The sequence below is a fragment of the Labrus bergylta genome, chromosome 14 (genome assembly GCF_963930695.1).
Source record: "Labrus bergylta chromosome 14, fLabBer1.1, whole genome shotgun sequence".
Taxonomy (NCBI): Eukaryota; Metazoa; Chordata; class Actinopteri; order Labriformes; family Labridae; genus Labrus; species Labrus bergylta.
The window spans coordinates 11,535,824-11,555,498 of record NC_089208.1 but is presented as its reverse complement, the minus strand read 5'-3'; the positions used below and the strand labels follow the sequence as shown (position 1 = coordinate 11,555,498).

The 19,675-nt window shown below is 40.8% G+C and overlaps 1 protein-coding gene across 2 annotated transcripts in view; it reads right to left on the bottom strand.

The window, feature by feature from the left end:
• LOC109981462 (cell adhesion molecule DSCAML1) overlaps nucleotides 1-19,675 on the bottom strand; it is a 56,220-nt gene that overhangs the window by 34,607 nt on the left and 1,938 nt on the right. For both annotated transcript variants that reach the window (XM_065962693.1, XM_020630261.2), the window contains exons 2-3: nucleotides 11,029-11,349; nucleotides 7,944-8,090 (exon numbers count right to left, since the gene is read on the bottom strand). In XM_065962693.1, coding sequence (XP_065818765.1) covers nucleotides 7,944-8,090; nucleotides 11,029-11,349 — 468 coding nt within the window. The remainder of the gene's footprint in view (nucleotides 1-7,943; nucleotides 8,091-11,028; nucleotides 11,350-19,675) is intronic.

Below are 19,675 nucleotides of genomic sequence, written 5' to 3'. Positions count from 1 at the left end.
TTGACGGAAGTCTTAACAGATTTTTACTGTAGAGAAACAGAGGGAGCAAACAACTCACGCTAAATTATTGACTTGCATACACATGACATTTACTATGTACATACTAATCCACAAACAACAGCACAACCTTCCTTTCCCTCAGAAATTTTCCATCACATTAACCTCGGAGCAGCTTTCTGATGCGTTCACCTCCCCTCACCTTCTCGTCCACGGCAGTCGATCACAGCCTGCCATGTTGATCTGGCCTTAATGTGTGTTTGGACAGCTAATAGTGCGGCGGATCAATAGGTCTGATTGAGAGGTCATGTAGGAACATGGCACTTGGATGACCACCAGGAATCCCATTTGATCCCTGATCATGTCTCCTCACAGTGCATGCTCTCACAGACGCACTGAAATCTATCACTCTGTTCTGGAATAACATTTATGTTCGGCTTGATAAGAAATACAGAGTTTTGGCATTTACTCTCAGTTTGAAGTGTTTATTAACCCCATACTTAAACGCCAATATTCTTTTTAAAATATCATTACACTGTGATGTAATAGATTAAACTTAGTTTCTAAAAACCCATGAATTTAGAGGAATATTTCAGGACCATATTATAAAGAGAAAATCGCTGCAGTCCACAATGATAAAACGACAGCAGCAAACTTCTTGGGCCCCGTTACTTTCTGCACCAAATAAGCATTTCCTTAAATACCATTTCTAAGTAAAGCCTTTCACACTAATCCCTCTTTGCTAGCCTAAACAAAAGAGTGGAAGAAAGCAGGGGGAAAGAGGTAAAACCTCTTTACTCAAATCCTATTTCTTAACACAATCCAGGCCACATAAACCTTCCAACTCTTTAACTCTAAGCCTTGACACAAGCCTTGCTGCTTTCACTTTACTGATCAACTCTGGATGTGGTTACAAGTGCAGATTAACACTTATCCTTTACAGAGCCGGCTACTGGGATTTATTTAAGGATTCTTGTTGACTGAATTAATGAATATAATAATCACAGAAATGACAACGTGGTAATCACTCAGGAGCAGGACCTGATGATCAGACCTGAGATCTAGACTAGGATCACACAGAACTGATCAAAATGAACCCCACCCATGTCTTATAGTTTGACAGTGAGAGATTACAAGCTGTTGGCTGATTAGTTGAACTTTTGGTGAGATTTCACCGTAGTGCCTCTTGGTCAGTAGGAGAACAGCAGTGTTGGTACTTTGGCCGGGGTGTAACAATACATTGATATGTGTCCTTCCACAAATCTTCAATGATTGAATTTCAATTATACAGAGTAAAAACAGAACATATTCAAAAGTGCGATATTGTCATTTGCAGGCCCTGCATGGATGAAATAAAGTCATTTTCAGTTTAGTGACAATCTTTGTGATTTAAGCAAATGTCCTATCATTTTACATCTCATATCATAACATGAAGGTATTTGTGATTTGTGCCTTTAAACTACAAGTTAACTGTACTCACATGTACTCACACTTTAAGTTGTAGTGTTGATCAAATCTAAGATTACCGTTAGACTTTCGAACTGCTGATGATGACCAGATTATACTGATACATTAATAATGATAAACATTTATTTTCTTAACTAAGTTACAAAGTGACAAACAAGTGAAAAGTTTCTTTTTTTTAAAATTAATGAACCAAAACAATGTATTTTACCCATTTACTACAACTCTGCCTTTTAAAAGAAGATTTCTCCTGAAAGACTTTGTAGAAGTAGAATTGTTTTTTTCCCCTCCAATCTCAGCAAGCACTTCATAACCTATAACCATAGCCCATAACATAATCAATACAATACCAAAGCAGACATTTGTTTTGGAAAGACCCCAGTTTAGTAATTATCTTTAAAGCCAGATTATGAGAAGTGACTTCTTAAAGTCTCTGTCACTGAGTTGTATCCTGACACAGCCGGGCTTGAAGGCCGAGAGAGCAGCCAGATTTGTGTCAGAGTGATGTGCTTGCAGGGCCTTTCCCATCCCTCCCTCTTACACTGATTGAAACTGATACACCGATGCACTGCAGACATGCTCACACTTCATCTGTGTGTGTGTGTGTGTGTGTGTGTGTGTGTGTGTGTGTGTGTGTTTGATGGATACACAAAGAGGAAAAAAGGCATCAAAGGAAAGCGGTGGTGATGGCAATGGCGTGTGCAGAGTGTGTGTACATTCCTGTCTTGTGTGCACGTGAGCGGGTGTGTAGTAGTGTGTAAATAGTCAATAATAGGCAACACTTGTCAGCCCTTTGCTCTGTACACACAAAGCCCGTGGTTGAGCCATTGTTGAACTCCGCCTCTCCACGCAAGCCACCCCCCAACAGGGCCTCTCAAGCAGAGATAATTATGCCTATTGTGCCCGTTTCACGCAAACACACACACACACGCACTTGTTTGTGCTAATTTACACACCCACCCACGTGCCTACTCAACCTAACTGAGTAAAAGATGGCCGCCAGCACCCCATCTGCTCCTGCCCAGCTCTTAGAAGAGAGGGGCAAAAGTGAGAGGGGCAGAAATATAACCAGAGTTAAAGAGATGGAGGTGAATAAACCATAAACAAGGGTTTGGCTGATTTAGCTGCATGGAAACTGGATTTTAAAGGTTAAAAATAAAACGGTTATTTTTTTTTTTTTGCAATTTCCATTGAGAAATGTTGCATGAGGCTCGTCATTTTAAGTGCTGCTGCCATTGCCACATGTTTGCAAGTTTATTACACCTTCATTTGCATGACGTTTTTAATGTCCTCTGCTAACCTGGGCGATCCGCTGCTTGGCATGTGGGATAGATGATGGGGGGGGGAAGGTGAGGGAGGGATAGTGTGAGACTTGTTGAGAGGTTGGGCGAATGACAAGGGCGAGTCGATGGGTTGTGTCCCATGAGCCCTGGGGACGCCACGTGCTCCCTGCCCTCCTCTGTCACACACGTCCTGCTACACCCAGGCCGGACCAAAACACAACAACAAGACAGGCATCACACAGCAGCGGGAGCAGAGCAGAGCCTTAATGTATCCTGAGTTAATGTTTAATGAGAGCTCCACATTCAGGCAGCTCCATGACAAATCTGAAATGGCTTTATTGTGTTCTTTTGGTGTGAATGTGTGTAGAGGGCAGGCTTGTGCATTTGTACTTTGTAGATGCCCGTGTGTGTGTGTATCGGACTAGTGTTTACATGAGTCTGCGGTGCCCCAGACAAGTGTATCTATTAATGTATTCCTGCTCAGAGTGCACAAGCATAGATTTACAAACACACTCATTGTGTCCTAACACACCGCTGCTCTCCATGACGTCTTGCTGCCTTTGTCACCTCTCTCCTCCATGCACCAGTCTGTGTATGTGTGTGTGTGTGCAGCCCTTATGACACCCTGCTTTAATTACTGAGAGGAAACCCTGCTGGACGTGCATGTGTGTATTAGGATAAACTCGTGTATGAGAAGTGTCATAAACATATTGGATCTATACTCACACATGTAGATCTTCTTTTCTAATCCCCAAATAAATAGGCGGGTACATTTAACCCATGATGTGTTTTTAACTATGCAGTGGTTGGTACATTAAACTGAACTTGCATTATGGACATCACTTTATTATAAACACCTCAAAGAAGCTGAATATTGCTATTGGCTTTAGACCTTTCATTTTTTAATAGTAATATAATTAAATATGTAAATATGCACTAATAATGCACAGGTTGTGACTAAATTTGCAACATATACTAATTAACAGTTAAACAGTTGGTCATTGGACAAATTACAAAGTTAATCTATTTGACCATTTTGTTATTTATCAAGTAAAAATGTAAATTCAATAAATCAACTTCAGGTTTAATTTAGATATTTTTGGAATTATAACCTTAAAAACAATATATTTCCATTTTGGACTGTCAGTTGGGAAAAAATAAAATGGGATTGATGACATCACTTTGGGCTGCAGGAGATTACAGCCTGCATTTTTCACAGTTTTCTTGTCTTTCCACTGAAGATTAATTGAAATTAAATTAAGAAAATAGCTAACATTAATCAATCATTACAGAAAAAATGTGTTGCATATCTTTAAGGTAGTCTGCTCTATTCTTCATTAAAATATGTCACTTTGTACACTTATTGTCATAGTTCATCTCCTTCAGCATGCTTATCCCACTAGACTTAAGTATACTTTTCCATGTGTTCCCAAATTAACCTCTATACTGTTCAAGTGTGCATGACATATGTGTGTGTGTGTGTGTATTGTTGTGTCAGGTTGAACTGCCTGACTTCCAGCAGGGACCCCAGGGGGCAGATGATTGATCTGTAATGTAGCCTGTAAGTGACCTCACCACCCGGTGTCGCCCTTTAGGACTCAAGTTCACATTAAAGACTGTTAACTCAGTGTTTACACATGAAGGGTTAGACCCAACACACTCATCGAATGCACATTTTCTCTCATAATTATCTTAAAGTTGCAGCGTGTGTAAAAGATTCAGTAAATCAATTGTTTAGCAGCATGCAAAACATCATCTGTATTTGGTATAATTGACCCACAGGGAGCTGGAGAAAATGGAAGTTTGTGGATTCATTTCCTTTCCTTTTTTGCCTCTCAGCACTGGTTCTAATTCCATGTGTATCAAATCACTGTGCAAATACACAAACAGGAGCAAACTGTGTGGCAGGAGGATGAGTTGGAGCATGCTTGGGCATCTTCTGTGGACCACCATGTGGCCACAGCCATCTGCTGGTCGGGTCTCTGTTCACAGGAGCCTCTCATTAACTTTCTGCTGGTAAAACTGACGGCTTCGATCTGAAGGCTGAACCCTCTCTGCGTCCCACTGTTGTTGTTTTTATTCCAATCTACAAACCCTCCATCCCTCTGTCTGCGCTCCAGCTCTTCTCCTTCAGATCCCCGCTCAGACTAGTCTCCATTGTCTCATGAGGGTCACAAACACATGCACAAAAACATGCACACAAAGCTTAACTACAGGGATGGTTTACGGGACAGGGAAGTGAGAGGGAAATAGGTCAGTCTGCAAGCACCCCTCCCCTCCTAAACCCCCTCACTGTCCAGGCTGGACAGAAAAGTGGGACATGACACACACACACACACACACACACACACACACACACACACACACACACACACAAACTCCACTCACACACTCACACTTACTTATACACACATAAACACACACGGCTCCAGATGGGGAACGTGTGTGTTTGACAAAATAGAACCTGTTGGGGTGCAGAGGGCACGGCTGCGTTGTGTTATGTCATCAACTCAACCTTCACTCCGGTATGTGATTGTGTTACTGATCAGCGCAGACAATGACTCCTCCGTGCAAAGGAACAGGTTTAAAAAGAAGATGAAGTGGACAATTTAAAATTCATGTTCTTATTTGAAACCCCTTCACATACAGATTGTCAGAATCAGGAGGGACAACCTCAGGTGAATCGCTGAGGAATTTTACAAACAAAAACATTGTTGACTGGTGTTAAGAAGAGGAAAGGATGTGATAGCTTGTTACATTTTATCATTGCTATTGCCACTGGTGGATATTTGAGTTTAAGAACAACTGCAATTGTCAATATTTGTATGTATATAATATCAGTGTTGATAAGCAGATGTTAAATCTCTCTTGGGAACAAGCTTTGCTTTTTGTTGCATATTGCAGTTTAAACTTTTTTTTTGTTACTTTTTAATTGTTATTTTTGGATTAATAGTGTGTCCTCTTTTTTATCACAATGAAACATATAAAGATATCAATCAGTCAAAAAATACTTCGAAAGGATGTCAAAGTAAATTTGAAGATTAAAACAGAAACAACAGGCTGTCTCTACATCTAAATGGACAGTGCATGAAGCTTTATGGCACTTTTTCCTTGTGCTGATGTTTGCAGCTAAAAAGGCATTGCAGGAAACTAAACAGATATTTTCCCTTTTGTTGCAATGGGCCCAACAAAATCTTTAAAATTCAAAGAAATTGTCAGTGGCAGTTGAGCTCTTTGGCTTGTTTGCAGTGGATGCCAGCAGACAATGTCCCTGTTTATTTGTATAACTCAAAAAAAAACTTCCCAGCCAGAGAGGATGTGACCACAAAATCAGATCAGTAGAGATTTAACAAAATACAAGAAACAAAGTTCAATTAATTTCCATGCAATCCCGTGCAATCGTGAAACAGTCCAAGTTTTCTCTGACACCTTGGTGCATTGTGGGATGACCTGTAACCTTTCATGACCCTGAACAGAAAACACGGATGTCAGAAAACACTGACTGTTACTTATTTAAAGAGAAACAAGTATGTATAGATTTACTCTGTCATAATCAACCTCCTGCCCTTCCTGCTGTGTTTTTCAAGCTGCGATGACAGGCAAAGCGATGACAGGCAAAGACAAGCGACCACCCACATCTTCACAGGCAGAGAGTGCTCAGTCACAAAATCAATTTTAATTTTCACATTTTCATCATGTCTGTTAAGGCCATTTATGTAAATGGTTATGAATGCTTTGATTGCTTTTACCATGCTCAGATTATAAATCATTCTGCAGAGGATTTTGAAAGTGTGTTTGTTTATCAGATAAGCGCCCGTTTTGATTGGCTGATGAGGGCAGAATTTTGAGGTCAAGGTTGAACATTAACGCACGAGTCCATGTTGTGTTTTTTTTTTTGTAGTAGGAAAACAAGCGGCTGAGTTCAGCGAGCAGCTCATCATGTTCAACATCTGATCTTCACACTCACTGCTCATCAACTGACCTATATACCCCTAATTACACACAGTCGCCTCATGCCGTACACAGCAAAAACTATGTATATAAAGAAGCATAAATATACACACAGAGGATAAGGCAAAACAGAGGCACAGAAATCACAGGAAGCCATGTTGTGTTTGTGGCCAACCGTGTAAAGAGTGAGTGAGTGAGCCACGCAGAGGAGAACTTGTGAGAATTACTTGTGCTGACATGTTCCGGTTTTTCCAACAAAAAAATAATTAATTATTGCAACTTTTACTAGGTTGCTAACTACAAAAAAACCTAAAAACACTTCAGCACTTCAAAAACAACAGGATCAAACCAGAATGTATAAAATAGTGAATTACTGAGAGCTTGGTGCATGTGTGTTTGTGACACTGTGTCTATGTGTTTTGCATACATATAATATAAAACACCATCTGCCAGGACCTGAGGCCGTTCTTGCCCTACTACCCTCCTTGATTCTCCTCTTTTGGCTCATTTTCCTCCTTTACTGTATAGCCCATCCCTCTCTGCTGCTTTGTTATTGCAACCATGAAATAATGATGCAGACATTTCAAACATGCATTGCACAGTATATAATCAAATAACATAATCATGTAAAAGACTGACGAAAAGACAGAAAGGCTGAACACTGCATTTGGCTTTCTTTCTCTTGCACATACACACTCACGAACACAAATGAGGTTAATGAAGATGAATGTAGGGTCTCAGTCCTATTGACATCCTGTGTCTCTAATTGTGGCCCTGTTCTTCAAGGACACGGCGCTGAGACAAGCAGGGAGAGGACAGAAATAGATCTGATGAGGAGAAACTGAGCAGTAGTAACACCACATGGAAGAGAGCCTGCGTAATGCCGTGTCAATCACAATAATTGACGTGGGGGGATTGTATGTGATAGAATTGAAAACTAGTGATTGCGGAGAGGGAAGCGACTGAGACAAGAGGAAGAAGAAGAGGACAGGAGGGAGGAGGACCAGAGCAGTGATCCAGAACAGTGAGCAGACAGAAGACACGAGTTAAGAGTTCGGTCAAACATGGAGCACAGCGGTGCATCAACGCACACACATACAATCACACATAAACAAACACAAATACACAAACACGCAAACACACAGATGCATAAACACACACACACACACACAGACCTACTTGAATCCTTTGAAATGACACAACCATATCTACCCCTGAATAAACCAAATTCCTCAGACGATGCCTTACCTGGGACGATGGACACGGTATCTCTCTCCCAGGACACGACACTGACGTACTCCTGCACGGCAACAGGGATGAGGCACTTGAACACGGCTACATTGCCCCGCATGGAGCGCTGGTCTGCCACCCGCACCGTGTAGGGCTCCCTGAAAACTGATAATTAGGAAACAGAAATGTCAGGATATTTTCCTAACCGCTAGAAACGTTCCGTTGCCATTTTGTCTTCCCCCTACTAACTTACTGTTCCAGTGCCCCGTTCTACTGCAGCAAAACAATTTAAATCAAATCGGTGAAAATAACCGTGATTGAAAACATTTTGCTAACTTCTTGCGAACATTGCACCCTCTCAAAGCACCACACTGCAGTTCTTTCTGGTGGATTATCAGAGGTTGACACAAAAACCAGTATCACCAGATACCAGGTTTCAGAACAATTCTACTTACCACTGAATATTAGGTGTTTGTTGATTTTAACAATTTTGTTGGAGAAGGTTTTTTCGAATAATGTTTTTTTTTTTTTTTTTTTCAAATAAATTGATTTTCAATACGGAATATCATCCATCGTCTGTGTTGACAACACCATGGTGATCTCATATCTCGGGCCTTTTAATCATATTCAGCTTTAGTCCTGTTTCTGGACAAAAACCATAACCTACTCATGTTTACATCATCAAATACAAACACATTAACACTCCAGAGCAAAAACAGCCTTTCATCAATTACCCCAGCACTCCACACTAATTCATCAGAAAGACTGTCCCACTCTCGTGTATTGTTTGAACTCCTCTAATCCTGCCTCTGCTTTCACCATAAATGGCGCGAGCCGCCATTAAGCAGGATAATCATGGAAATTATTTTCCAGCTTTGGCATGACATCACCATGTAACACTGATCTGTTTTTGTGCAGAACTTCACGAGGACACACCAGAGCTGAAGGGTTATTGGTGCTTCAGTTTATGCAGGTTCATGCATTATTATACACTCTGTTCAATGAGCGGGGACTCATTAGCAAAAATCACATGAAAGCTAGGACGTATCCGAAGGTTGCTAAGAAACTGGTTCGGAATCCCTTCCCTGGTAACAGACGTGATGACAGCGTGCATACATTCGTGCTGCAGGAGGGGAACACTTGCATGGAAATTTGCATCTTCTTTGAACACTTGAGGAGAAAAAACAGATCAGAGTGAAGCAACACTGATGGGAATTTTTCTTAAAAACTGTTGTTCGCAGGATGCAGAAAAAGTGATTCAAACTAGATTAAATTATTGCTCAGTGGAAGGGCAAGTTCAACAACATGGCCACTAGTCTGACCCTCCAAAATAAAGCGCCCTGTCCTATTGTAACCTGTGCCTTAGAGCCCGACAGAGGCCGCTGGCTGCAGGATGTTTGCTTCCTGCTAATCCCTCGCCTCCTGAGGCCGGGCTTTAGGGTCATGTGGGAATGAAGGCAGCAACCGGCTGGCATGCAGCTCAGGGTCCTGGCTCAAATCCTCAACTTGGCGCTAGTATTAGTATTAGAATTAATATGAGTATTAGTTCAGGTCGGTGTTGGGAGGCAGAATATGAAAACAGATGTTGACGGCAGGAGGGAAGGGGGAGGGACTGACTGGCCTGAATGAATGATGGAAAGAAGGAGGAGGGGACAATAGATGCAGAGTAACTATCATTCAGATGTAGCTTTGTTCTAGCTGCGGTTTGATAGAACTGTCTCTAATTCTCATGTTTCTGCTTCTACAGAGCTGAAACCCCCAGATGCACAGTTTTACTTTAGACAAGGTCTCTCTTATTAAAGCAGCCTCACATGCTCCAATCAATGGGAAGCACCAATTAGTTTTGTTAATGAGACATAATTAAACAAGTGTGCTGTGGCTATATTTAGTCTGGCACAAGAGAGCAGTTTGAAGAACAAGGGAAGAGGAGCAGGAGAGAAATGAAATATGATGGGAACAAAGGCAGCTTCTGGTCAAACGCTCCGAAAATAGAATACCAACAAAATTTGGCTTTATTAGTGAAATCTTTATCCTTAACAAGAAGCTTTAAAAAGCTTAAAAAATGTGTATGAATTTTAAAATCACATGTTAAAGTCTTGTAATATGTAATCAAATTATCTTAAGTTGAAAGTGATATATTTGATTGATAAACTGTTCAAATAATTATGTTTTTGTTTTTTTTTCGCTGTATTTTGGGGCTTTGGGGGCCTTTAGTGGAGAGCCAGGACAGTGGATAGAGTTGGAAATTGGGACACGAGAGAGAATGGGGTATGACATGTGGGAAAAGAGCCACTGGGTGGATTTGAACCCCAGCTTTAATACTTTCATTTACTTTCATTTTAAATCAAATGTTACTGGTTGCTGGTCTAATGTTGTGTTTCTGAAAATTAAGCAATTGAATTGAAAATTAACGATTCAAAATATGATTTATTAAAATCCCTGTTTAAGGTTAGAAGGTGGCTGAAACCGAAAAAAACAAAAATCATTGCAGTCTTGATTTACTTTTCACACCTTCTAAAGCTTTTCAAACGTATTATAAATGATAGAAGAAGTTGCAAGTTCCTGATCCTCTTTATTATACGGCCCTTATCAAACGTGTTGATGAGGCCTGAATTATATAATAACTCTTTTTCCTCCTAATCTCTTTTTGGTCATAAAAATTACATTCTAGTTACAACTGAATTCTAAGTCTTGTAGGGGCTGGTCCTTTGGCTTTTCTTCCCACCAGGTGGTACACTGTTGTAGATGGAGCTGATGGGGTTATGTGGGTACAAAGTGCAGTGGTTCATCCACAGCTCAGTCAGATAGGTGTGAGTGCGGTCCGAGTCCGACTGTAGTATGTGATGCAGATGTTCTCTCTGCAGACTGTGTTCTAGGTCAATCTGTGTTCAGGTCGAGGCGGGCTATTTTGGGGCAGGTGATTGTGTGCGTGGTTAAGGCTTTTTGCAGCTGCCAATCACATCTGCTCTACTTTATTCTGTCATGACTGTTTTTTTTTTTTTTCTGAATTCCCTCTTGTGTCATGTTTGGAGTTGACCTTTAACTCCACCACTTGTGTTTTCTTTCCCAAATTTTTCCTTTTAATTCCCCACATTATTCTCACCAGCTTTGATGCGGATGTTGGGGCTACGGATCTTGCCGGCCTGGTTCTCGGCGGTGCAGAAGTAGTCGTTGTCGTGGATGTAGCTGTTGTAGGCAGAGGGCGAGAAGGGGTACAGCTGCAGGGTGCCATTTGCGTGCACATGGCGGATGTGGGGCACGTCGTAGATGTCGTCGCCGGTGGCCAGGTACCAGCGCAGTATGGCACTGGGGGTGCCCCCTGCAGGACAGGGCAGGGACACCCCCACCGAGCTGGAGTAGGTTACCCTCTGCAGGGAGGCGTTCACAAAGTACAGCCTGGTAGAGCCCACATCCTCACTGTGTACTGCAGGGGCAAAAAAAAAGGACGACACAACATCATTTAGGAGGTGAGAGGGCAGAGATGAGCCTTGTAAACACACAAAGGGATGAACGTAAGCTAACATGAGTCCACTGTTGCTGATTCAAAGCAATCGGCATCATTTTAATGGATACAAAAATGGACAAAGCAGGAATGTCCTTCAAATGTGTAGCAAAATAATCATAACAAATGTATGTCAAATGTCCAGCTGCAAACATAAGTCATGTGATCCAGAAAGCCAGGGATTTGGGCTAAAGCCTGTGATGGTTTAGGTGGAGGGGAGGTGGAGGGAAGGAAGGGCGGAGCCTGTTACCTCTGTACAGTGTGTGTGCACAGAGAGAGGAGCACACAGATAGGTTATGTGATTGGAATTTCTATGCCAGACGCAGAGATTTAAGTCGATTTAATCTCCTTACATATTTAACACACACACACACAGGGCACGCACACACTCACAAGCACACACTTAGATACACAGAGATGTTCTTCATTGGCACTCAGATTAAACACATACAGTACCAGCAGAGAAAGGAATGAGAGGAGGAGGAGGAGGGGGGTGGGGTCTTTAAAATTTGGGGTCTTTATAAGAAAGATTAGATAAGAAAGATGAATCATGGGGGGTGGGGGACAATGCTGATCGACAGATGTGGATGCCACAACTGACTCTAAATTATATCATCTGATACACATCTTCCCCCACATACAGTCCCTGGTAATGTTCGGTTCAGCACAGAAAGTAAAACCTCCTGAAGGATTAAAACACTAACACTAAGACAAAGGATTTTGATTGAAAAGAGATCAAATGAGCACTCAGGGTACTGTGTATATTTACTATAAAGAAAATAAACCAATTGGTTATTCTTCTTTTAAAATACAGCTTGTTGACTGTCAAAATATGTAACTTCAAATGGATGAAAACAACCATTTGAATTTGAAACAATTGATAACCCACTTTTGATGTAGTAATCTGCCTCCAATTAAACCATTTTGGAATAATAATTTATAATTATGATTTTATTATGGAGCAAAAATCTTCCAGGTGGTACTTGAGGTTTTATTCTGTATCTGTATGTATTTGTAATCATTCATAAACTGTGGTCTGGGTGAAAAAGAAGGGGAGCAGACCACTTAAGAATCTGGGTAAAAGAAAATAAGGTTTGGGGCTCCGGACAGCCTAGTTTATATTTTGCAAGCCCCATAGGCTAAGGTCCTCGTCCAAGCGGCCGAGGGTTCAAATTCCACTTTGGCCCTTTGGTGCATGTCATCCCCAACTCTCTCCACCCTACATTTCCTGTCTCTCTTAAGATGTCCTATCCAATAAATGCTTAAAGGCCAAAAACATTGGCCTTTAAGAATTTAGAAAATAAGTTAGGTAGTGCCCCATATGAAGCTATTGTGTTCCTATTTGGGGGCTATGGGGTCGGGTCCAAACTGGAACATCATTTCCCAGTCTTTCCTGCATGTCAGTTCCCTCTTTTTCTACCCCTAGTAAACAAAGTACATATTATTATACAAAGTAATTATTACTCCCTTATATTTTGGTCTATTAAATGTCAGTAAATAGCGTAAAGCGCTAGCAATATGCCCTATAAACTTGACTCAAGCGGTTGTGCTCCACCAAATTGCATGTTTTCTGTGACTATAAGATTTTTTCTAATGATAATCATGAACATAAAACAGAAAGTTACAAATTCTCATGTGATAAACTACAATTACCATATTTTAGTTTGCGCTCACTTTAAAGAGAAACAAAAAAAATGTCTGCTGTGACACAGACATCGACGATATCTCCTAATACAAGTTTCAATTCTAAGATTGATTATGTGATTGTGATGATTGATTTTGTGTGTGTGTGTGTGTGTGCGTGCGTGTGCGTGTGTGTGCGTGTGCGTGTGTGTGCGCGTGTGTAAGTGTAAACAGTGATTTTGAAGGTTGTTGCAGAGAAGCACCGTGACATTGAGATAAAAGAGACTTGCTGGAGAAGTGAAAGTGAAAGTTAAAATTGTCCAATGCAAGTGGACTTTGTTTGTGTTTTTACTAAGGCATGTCTTAAAGCCCTGTGTGATGTGGAGAAACATTAACAAAAAAACCTGAACAGAATCAATCTTCAACATAAACAGTATAAAGTATTATGTTGCGCTAAGCACCAGCCCCATATCGAATAAAGACCTAGATACTGTTTTTGTTCATCCAGGAATGTTTGCTCATAATTCCTGCTTCTTCTCAAAGATCCTTAGACTAGAGATTGATAAATCTGGGGACAATGTTATAAATGGTATATGAAAATGTGTCTGGCAGTCCAGTGGTGGGCTGCAAAAACCAGGTCAGACTCCCTCCCCTCTGCAGATTACTGATAATGGCCCCTGAGCATAAAGCCCATATTAAAGATTGCAATATCTATAATCTCCCAATGGGGGGACAGGACTAAAGTGGAGGAGTGAGGGGGTCACCCTGAGAGCATGAGGCCAGGGGGGGCTGGGCGGCAGGAGAACCTCTCATACAGGAGATTATATGGCCTGGGGGGCCAGGGCACTGGGGGGGGGTGAGGGGAGGACGGCTACTGATGGAGCGGGAAGTGGAATAGAAAGGGGATCAGAGCAAACTCCCACCACTCAGAGCCTGTCAAAACCAGGCGAGCCAACACATGACACACAAACACACACACACACACACTCTAACTCTCTCTCTCTCTCTCTCTCTCTCTCTCACACACACACACACTCACTCACTCCAAAAGCAGCTCTCAGCGCTCAGTCACACTGGGAGGAGACAGAGTGGGTTGCTATGGTGGCGCTGGCACTTGAAAGCTGTGACTAAATAAAAAACTACGGGACAGTTTAACCCGTCAACAATGACCCACTGAAGAATCTAAATTTAGAAACCAAACCACGGAGTCTGTCACAGGAAGCTGTAATGAGATATACGCTGCTGAATAAGATAAATATGTTTTAAAGCTTCAAAGTGAAAAAAGAAAGAGACGGCAGCATTAGAGTTCTGTAAATTCAAGTGTGTTAACTACCAAATTTGGTATAAATTGTGTCTAAATCAGTTATAAAATCTGCTGTTTGGTTATGTTTGGCACATTAGTGTTTCACACAAGTAATGCTCCAGCACTCAGTTGGCACAGTCTGGTTTGTGCTGGGCAGGTGGAGTTTCCACTCCATTTGAAACCAACAGTCCCAACATCACAATCCACCTGTGCATACCTGAAACATCCAACATGAACCAACAGAAGGTAACCAACAGAGACTGTACTGTGAACATGTATTTGAGCTGAATACCAACGTCAAAGCAGAGCTGCTACGATTAGTTGACTAATGGATTTTTTTGATCGACAGAAAAAAAAAAATCTGTTGATAATTGCTAAATCGATTAAATCAGGAAATTATGATTGTGGCCGTTAAATATAGAGAATTCCTGTTTCTATATTTGGTATCAAAATAAACGGAATATCTTTGGGTTTGGGGCTGTTGTTGGTCACAAAATCTAAAAACTTTAAATGGACTTTGAAAAATTATTTTTTCCCCACAATTATTGACATTTTATTGAAATTCCATTTTATTTACTGATTTAAATTCTCGGTCAGATACACGTAAAAAAAAACAAAAAACAAGTTACCTTAGTCCCATGTGAAAGATTAAATTGATTTTCTTTTAACACAGTCAGTCTAACTAACGGCTGTTCGACATATTCATCATGTTAACTCTGTCAAATAAATCACCTTTCACCACCTCATACGTACCTCATCTAACTCAGCCAGTATCACCTCTACTGGTTCAGAACAGGCAGACTCATATAACAGCTCAGGTATTCTTCCACCAAGATTAGGAAAACAAAATATATTAGGTCTTGATTCATGATAATGTAACCACAATTTACCTGATCGTTTTTTGTTCTGCATATTGATGCACACTAATGTCAACCTGATAACATTTTTTTTTTAAACTTTACATGATAGGCATCATAAGACTGGAGAGTGAAACACCGTAGAAAACATTTATTATAGATTCAGTACTCTAAACTCTGTCAAATCATTATTTAACCATTGAACTCCTGAACTAGCTTACTGTACAACAGCCACTTTTGTGAGGATTAGGCAGGTAACAGTTGGTATTCTTATCCCTCCAAGTTCAACACATGATAGAAACTATTACTGGTAATCATTTTAAAGGTTATTTTTCGCTAGTTAAATATCATGATCAATAGTTCTGTTATTATCTCACTATGATGGATCTAGAATAATGTGATGCTGAAAAATGATTCTGAATAATGATTCAGCATCAAATAAATATATAAATTGAATATTAAATAGACTTGGGCTTGTATAGCGCTTTTCTAGTCTTCTGACTCCTCAAAGCACTTCTACACTGCATACCACACCTACCCATTCACACCAATTTGCACTGATGGCAGAGGTGATCATCAGAAGTAACTTATCCCATTCATGCACATGCATATGTCGCTGACGAAGCAGCAGAGCAATTCGGAGTTAAGTTTCTTGCCCAAGGCACTTCGGGCATGTTGCTGCAGAGACAACCGACAACCACCTGAGCCATAACCGCCCATATATACGCACCGCACATATATAGTTCATCCCTTGTTACAACACACCTGAAGTTTCACCCTGCATCAGTATCAATACCGCGTTAATCGTTCAAACTCCTAAATTGTAGGAATTAGTAATATATAATCAATTACATGTTTTTTTTAAGTGCAAAATGAGGTCTTCTATCTGATTAATGTTCCTAATTTCAACTTAGCTCAAGTCTGATTTCCCTTTTATCATATCAATGAGGCCTGTTCGTGTTTAAAACATCTTGAGATAATTCTATCTCCGCCACATGTTGTATCTTTTCTTCTGACCACAAACATCCAGCAGTGTGTAGACACTCCGCTTCATACTGACCACAGCTGTGCATGTGCGAGCTCCATGTGTTGAAGCTGCAGCTCTTCACCTGCACCCAGGAGGCTTCATCATCCCCGCTCAGACACAGCAGAGAGGAACGCAGCCCTCACTTAGAGGTGCTGGAGCCAAAGCTTCGTCTGTCAGAGCCGCAGCCACTGTTTTATACATCCTGCCAGAGAGCCACGCATGAATATGTATGTGAGAGAGGCACAAGTCATAACCTATGCAAGGTTTCATCATGCATAATGCAGCTGATCTACGCCTCCTGCTCAGGATGCGAGTGTGCGCGCAAACACACACACACACACACACACACACACACACACAACGCTCAGGACTGTATTGTGATGAGGAGGTAAACAAACCTAGAACCCTCCACACACACACACATTCTTGCACCCAAATCTCCTTGTGCCTCAGCAGAGACACAATACCTCGACATGTACTTCATCTCTTATTCCGTCTTTCTATTTCTTCATCTGACAAGACATTTTTTTAAATTCTTATCTCAATTTGAGATAATGTTTGGCCTTTTGCCTTTTTTGATAGAAAAGTGGACAGAGGCAGGAAGTTTAGAGGAGGAGAGTCGGGGATGGCATGCAGTGCAGGGATGAGGTTCTGAGTCGAACTGAGGCCGCGGAAATGGGGTACCACCGTACCTGCACCCCATTTTCACCACAATTCATCATAGATGTTCTGATACCCTTCAGTCTGGAAACAAACATTGTTACACAGATTTGAATATTAGCCAACACCAAGTATGACTTTGCTACCAGTTTGATCAACAAAAATATGAAGAGTGTACAAATTGAAATGAACAAATATCCAAAAATGTCAATAATATCTCATTTTCTTTTTTTTATTTTGTTTGAAAATTATTTAAGAAAATGAATTAATAAATATGTCCGAAAACATAAATAAAAACATATACCCGGTTGGTGAAAAAACACTCTTGCGTGCTTGCTTTGACGATGTTTAAATTATTTTCTCACACTTCACTGTTCATTTATTAATCATCATAGATAATAATACTTTAACTAGTTTGGGGGAGCCGATCGATTATGATGTGAGATCGATGTTTTCATTGGTGCACCGAAACTTAATTCTATAGTGTCAGAAGACAATCATGTTGGTAGCACCTCTGATCTCTGATAGGATGCAGTGACAGAAAGAAAACCTGTGTGCTAAAGGTCGAAAGTTGGGTCAGACTCGATGTGAACAAGGCCTGATTGTCAGCCATGTGGGGGAAGTCAGAAACCTCTCCCCCTTTTTTTTTTACTTGAGTAGGAGTCAATCTGTATCCCCTGTGTCTGCTCCTCATATCTCTCACCCTTCAGGTGTTTCCATAACAGAAAGTTGTAACTTTGAGGACTGAAAGTGTTTGTGGAAACATAAAACAAGGAGGAGATGTGCTGAAAGAACGGGTGTAAATTGAATATTGGTTGAATGTTGGGGGGGCTGGGGGGAAAAGAAAGGTGTAAACCTATGGATTATCCTCACTGGTCTTGTGTAAGAAGGTGGAGATGTAGAAAGGGGGTTTGTCTGGGTTAACTAATAAGCACAGGGGTATCAACGCTCCTCACCTACTGTCTTTCTGTACACCCTGTCCCCAACAATCTGCTCCCCACCCACCTAACACCAACACCCCACCCCACCCCCCCCCCATTCCCACCCCCCGGCCTGTGCTGTGTCAGTAAAAAAAAAAAGTGTGCTACTTCAGCAGTCCCCCGGGACCTGCTACCCCCGCACATCAAAGCAGCCTGTTTCTCTCTTAATGTGAATATCAAATCTGTGGATCACAAGTCCCAGCACAGTCTGCATAAAGAGCCCCTCCCCCAACCTTTAATTCTGCCTAGTGATGAGGGAGAGAGAGGGAGGGGAGTTAGTGCGAGAGGAAGCAATGAAGGGAAGAAGAGAGGATGGATGGAGAGAGAAAGAGAGAGAGAGGGGGGGAGAGAGAGAGAGAGAGAGATCCAACAAAAACAACTACTTGCTTCAGAGATTTGACATTTGCTGAACGCACCCTCCTTCCGCCTAAAAATGTTCAGCTCCAGCATCCAATCAAATTTAGAAGGAGGTCTGGTTTAATTTAGCATCAGGGTGGTGTAACACAGAGTTCTTACTGAGAAGACAAACATTTCTTACAGTGGATTGTGTTAATTTGCATCTTTTTTTTTGTGGTTTTGAAAGAACCGTTCTCATTTGTAATCTTGTTTGGTTGTGAAATAGATTTAAGGACGAATAGGATTGCAGGGATGCTGGTGACAGAGCTGAGACATCCTATTGGCGAGTTGCGAAGTGAAATGAGCTGCATTTCCCTGCTGACAGTCTTATTTCAGCAGCTTTACCCACCATTTGGCAACAACAGGGATCCAAATTTGACTGCAGATATTTTCTCATTTTTAATTTGTGAAGCATAACTTGCATTTGTCGTTATTTTAAATTGTCTGTGGAATTTTAGAGATTAAGGGGTAGATCAGAGACAAAAAAAAATCCAGCAACGGCCTTTTAATGAGACTTTACCTAATTGTTTTTGGAGCAGATTCCTCTCGTTTGATTTAAAAGATTCAGATTCATGAAATAAATTTGTTGAAATGACCAGTTGCAGCAAAAATCACTCTTTGGGCTAGGTGTCTTATTTATAATCCCCTTTTTTATGATGGGTGTTTCTGCAGGACATGCTGCCATGCAGGTCTGAGCTGCTATAAAAGTAGGCCTGTGCCCTGTTGATTGGCAGCCCTCTGTCATTGAGAGGTGACTGTAGCTCAGATTGCAGTTTTAATTGTGCAGCCTTGCAGAGGCAACAGCAGGGAATTGGACTGGGAGGAAGGGGGTGGTTTGCATATTTCTATATGTGGATGAGCAGTGGAGAGGAGTGTGCAAGGTGAAGGATCTAAATGCTCTTCACACCACAGTTTAAAATGCAAGATATACTGTTAAAAAAGAATATCATTTCATTCATTTTTATTTTATTTTATAATGTTAAGATCAAAATAGGCCTACAGGAGGCCTTTAAGTCAAAAAGATTAATAATCAATTTAAAAAAACAGTGAATGGATTTCAAATGAAGAAAACCTCAAATTACCAGTAAAAATTCAAAATGAATCATCTTTAATTGGGTGAATATCTGAAATGACTAAAAAAATTAGAGGCATTGTGCACTAATTGGTCAGCTGCCCCTCAAGCATTTTTGCTGAATATCTGTTAATTACCTCACACCCTGAACATGCCTCTTTGGCTGAAATTACAGACACTTTTTAAAATTATTCTTCGATTTTGATGTAACTAACCAATATTTTAGGAGATTTGTAAATTCAATTAATAGAAGATAATCAATATTTTTATTTGTTGAAGAAATAACAAAAATACAGACACACACGCACAGACACACAAACCATTTAAGAA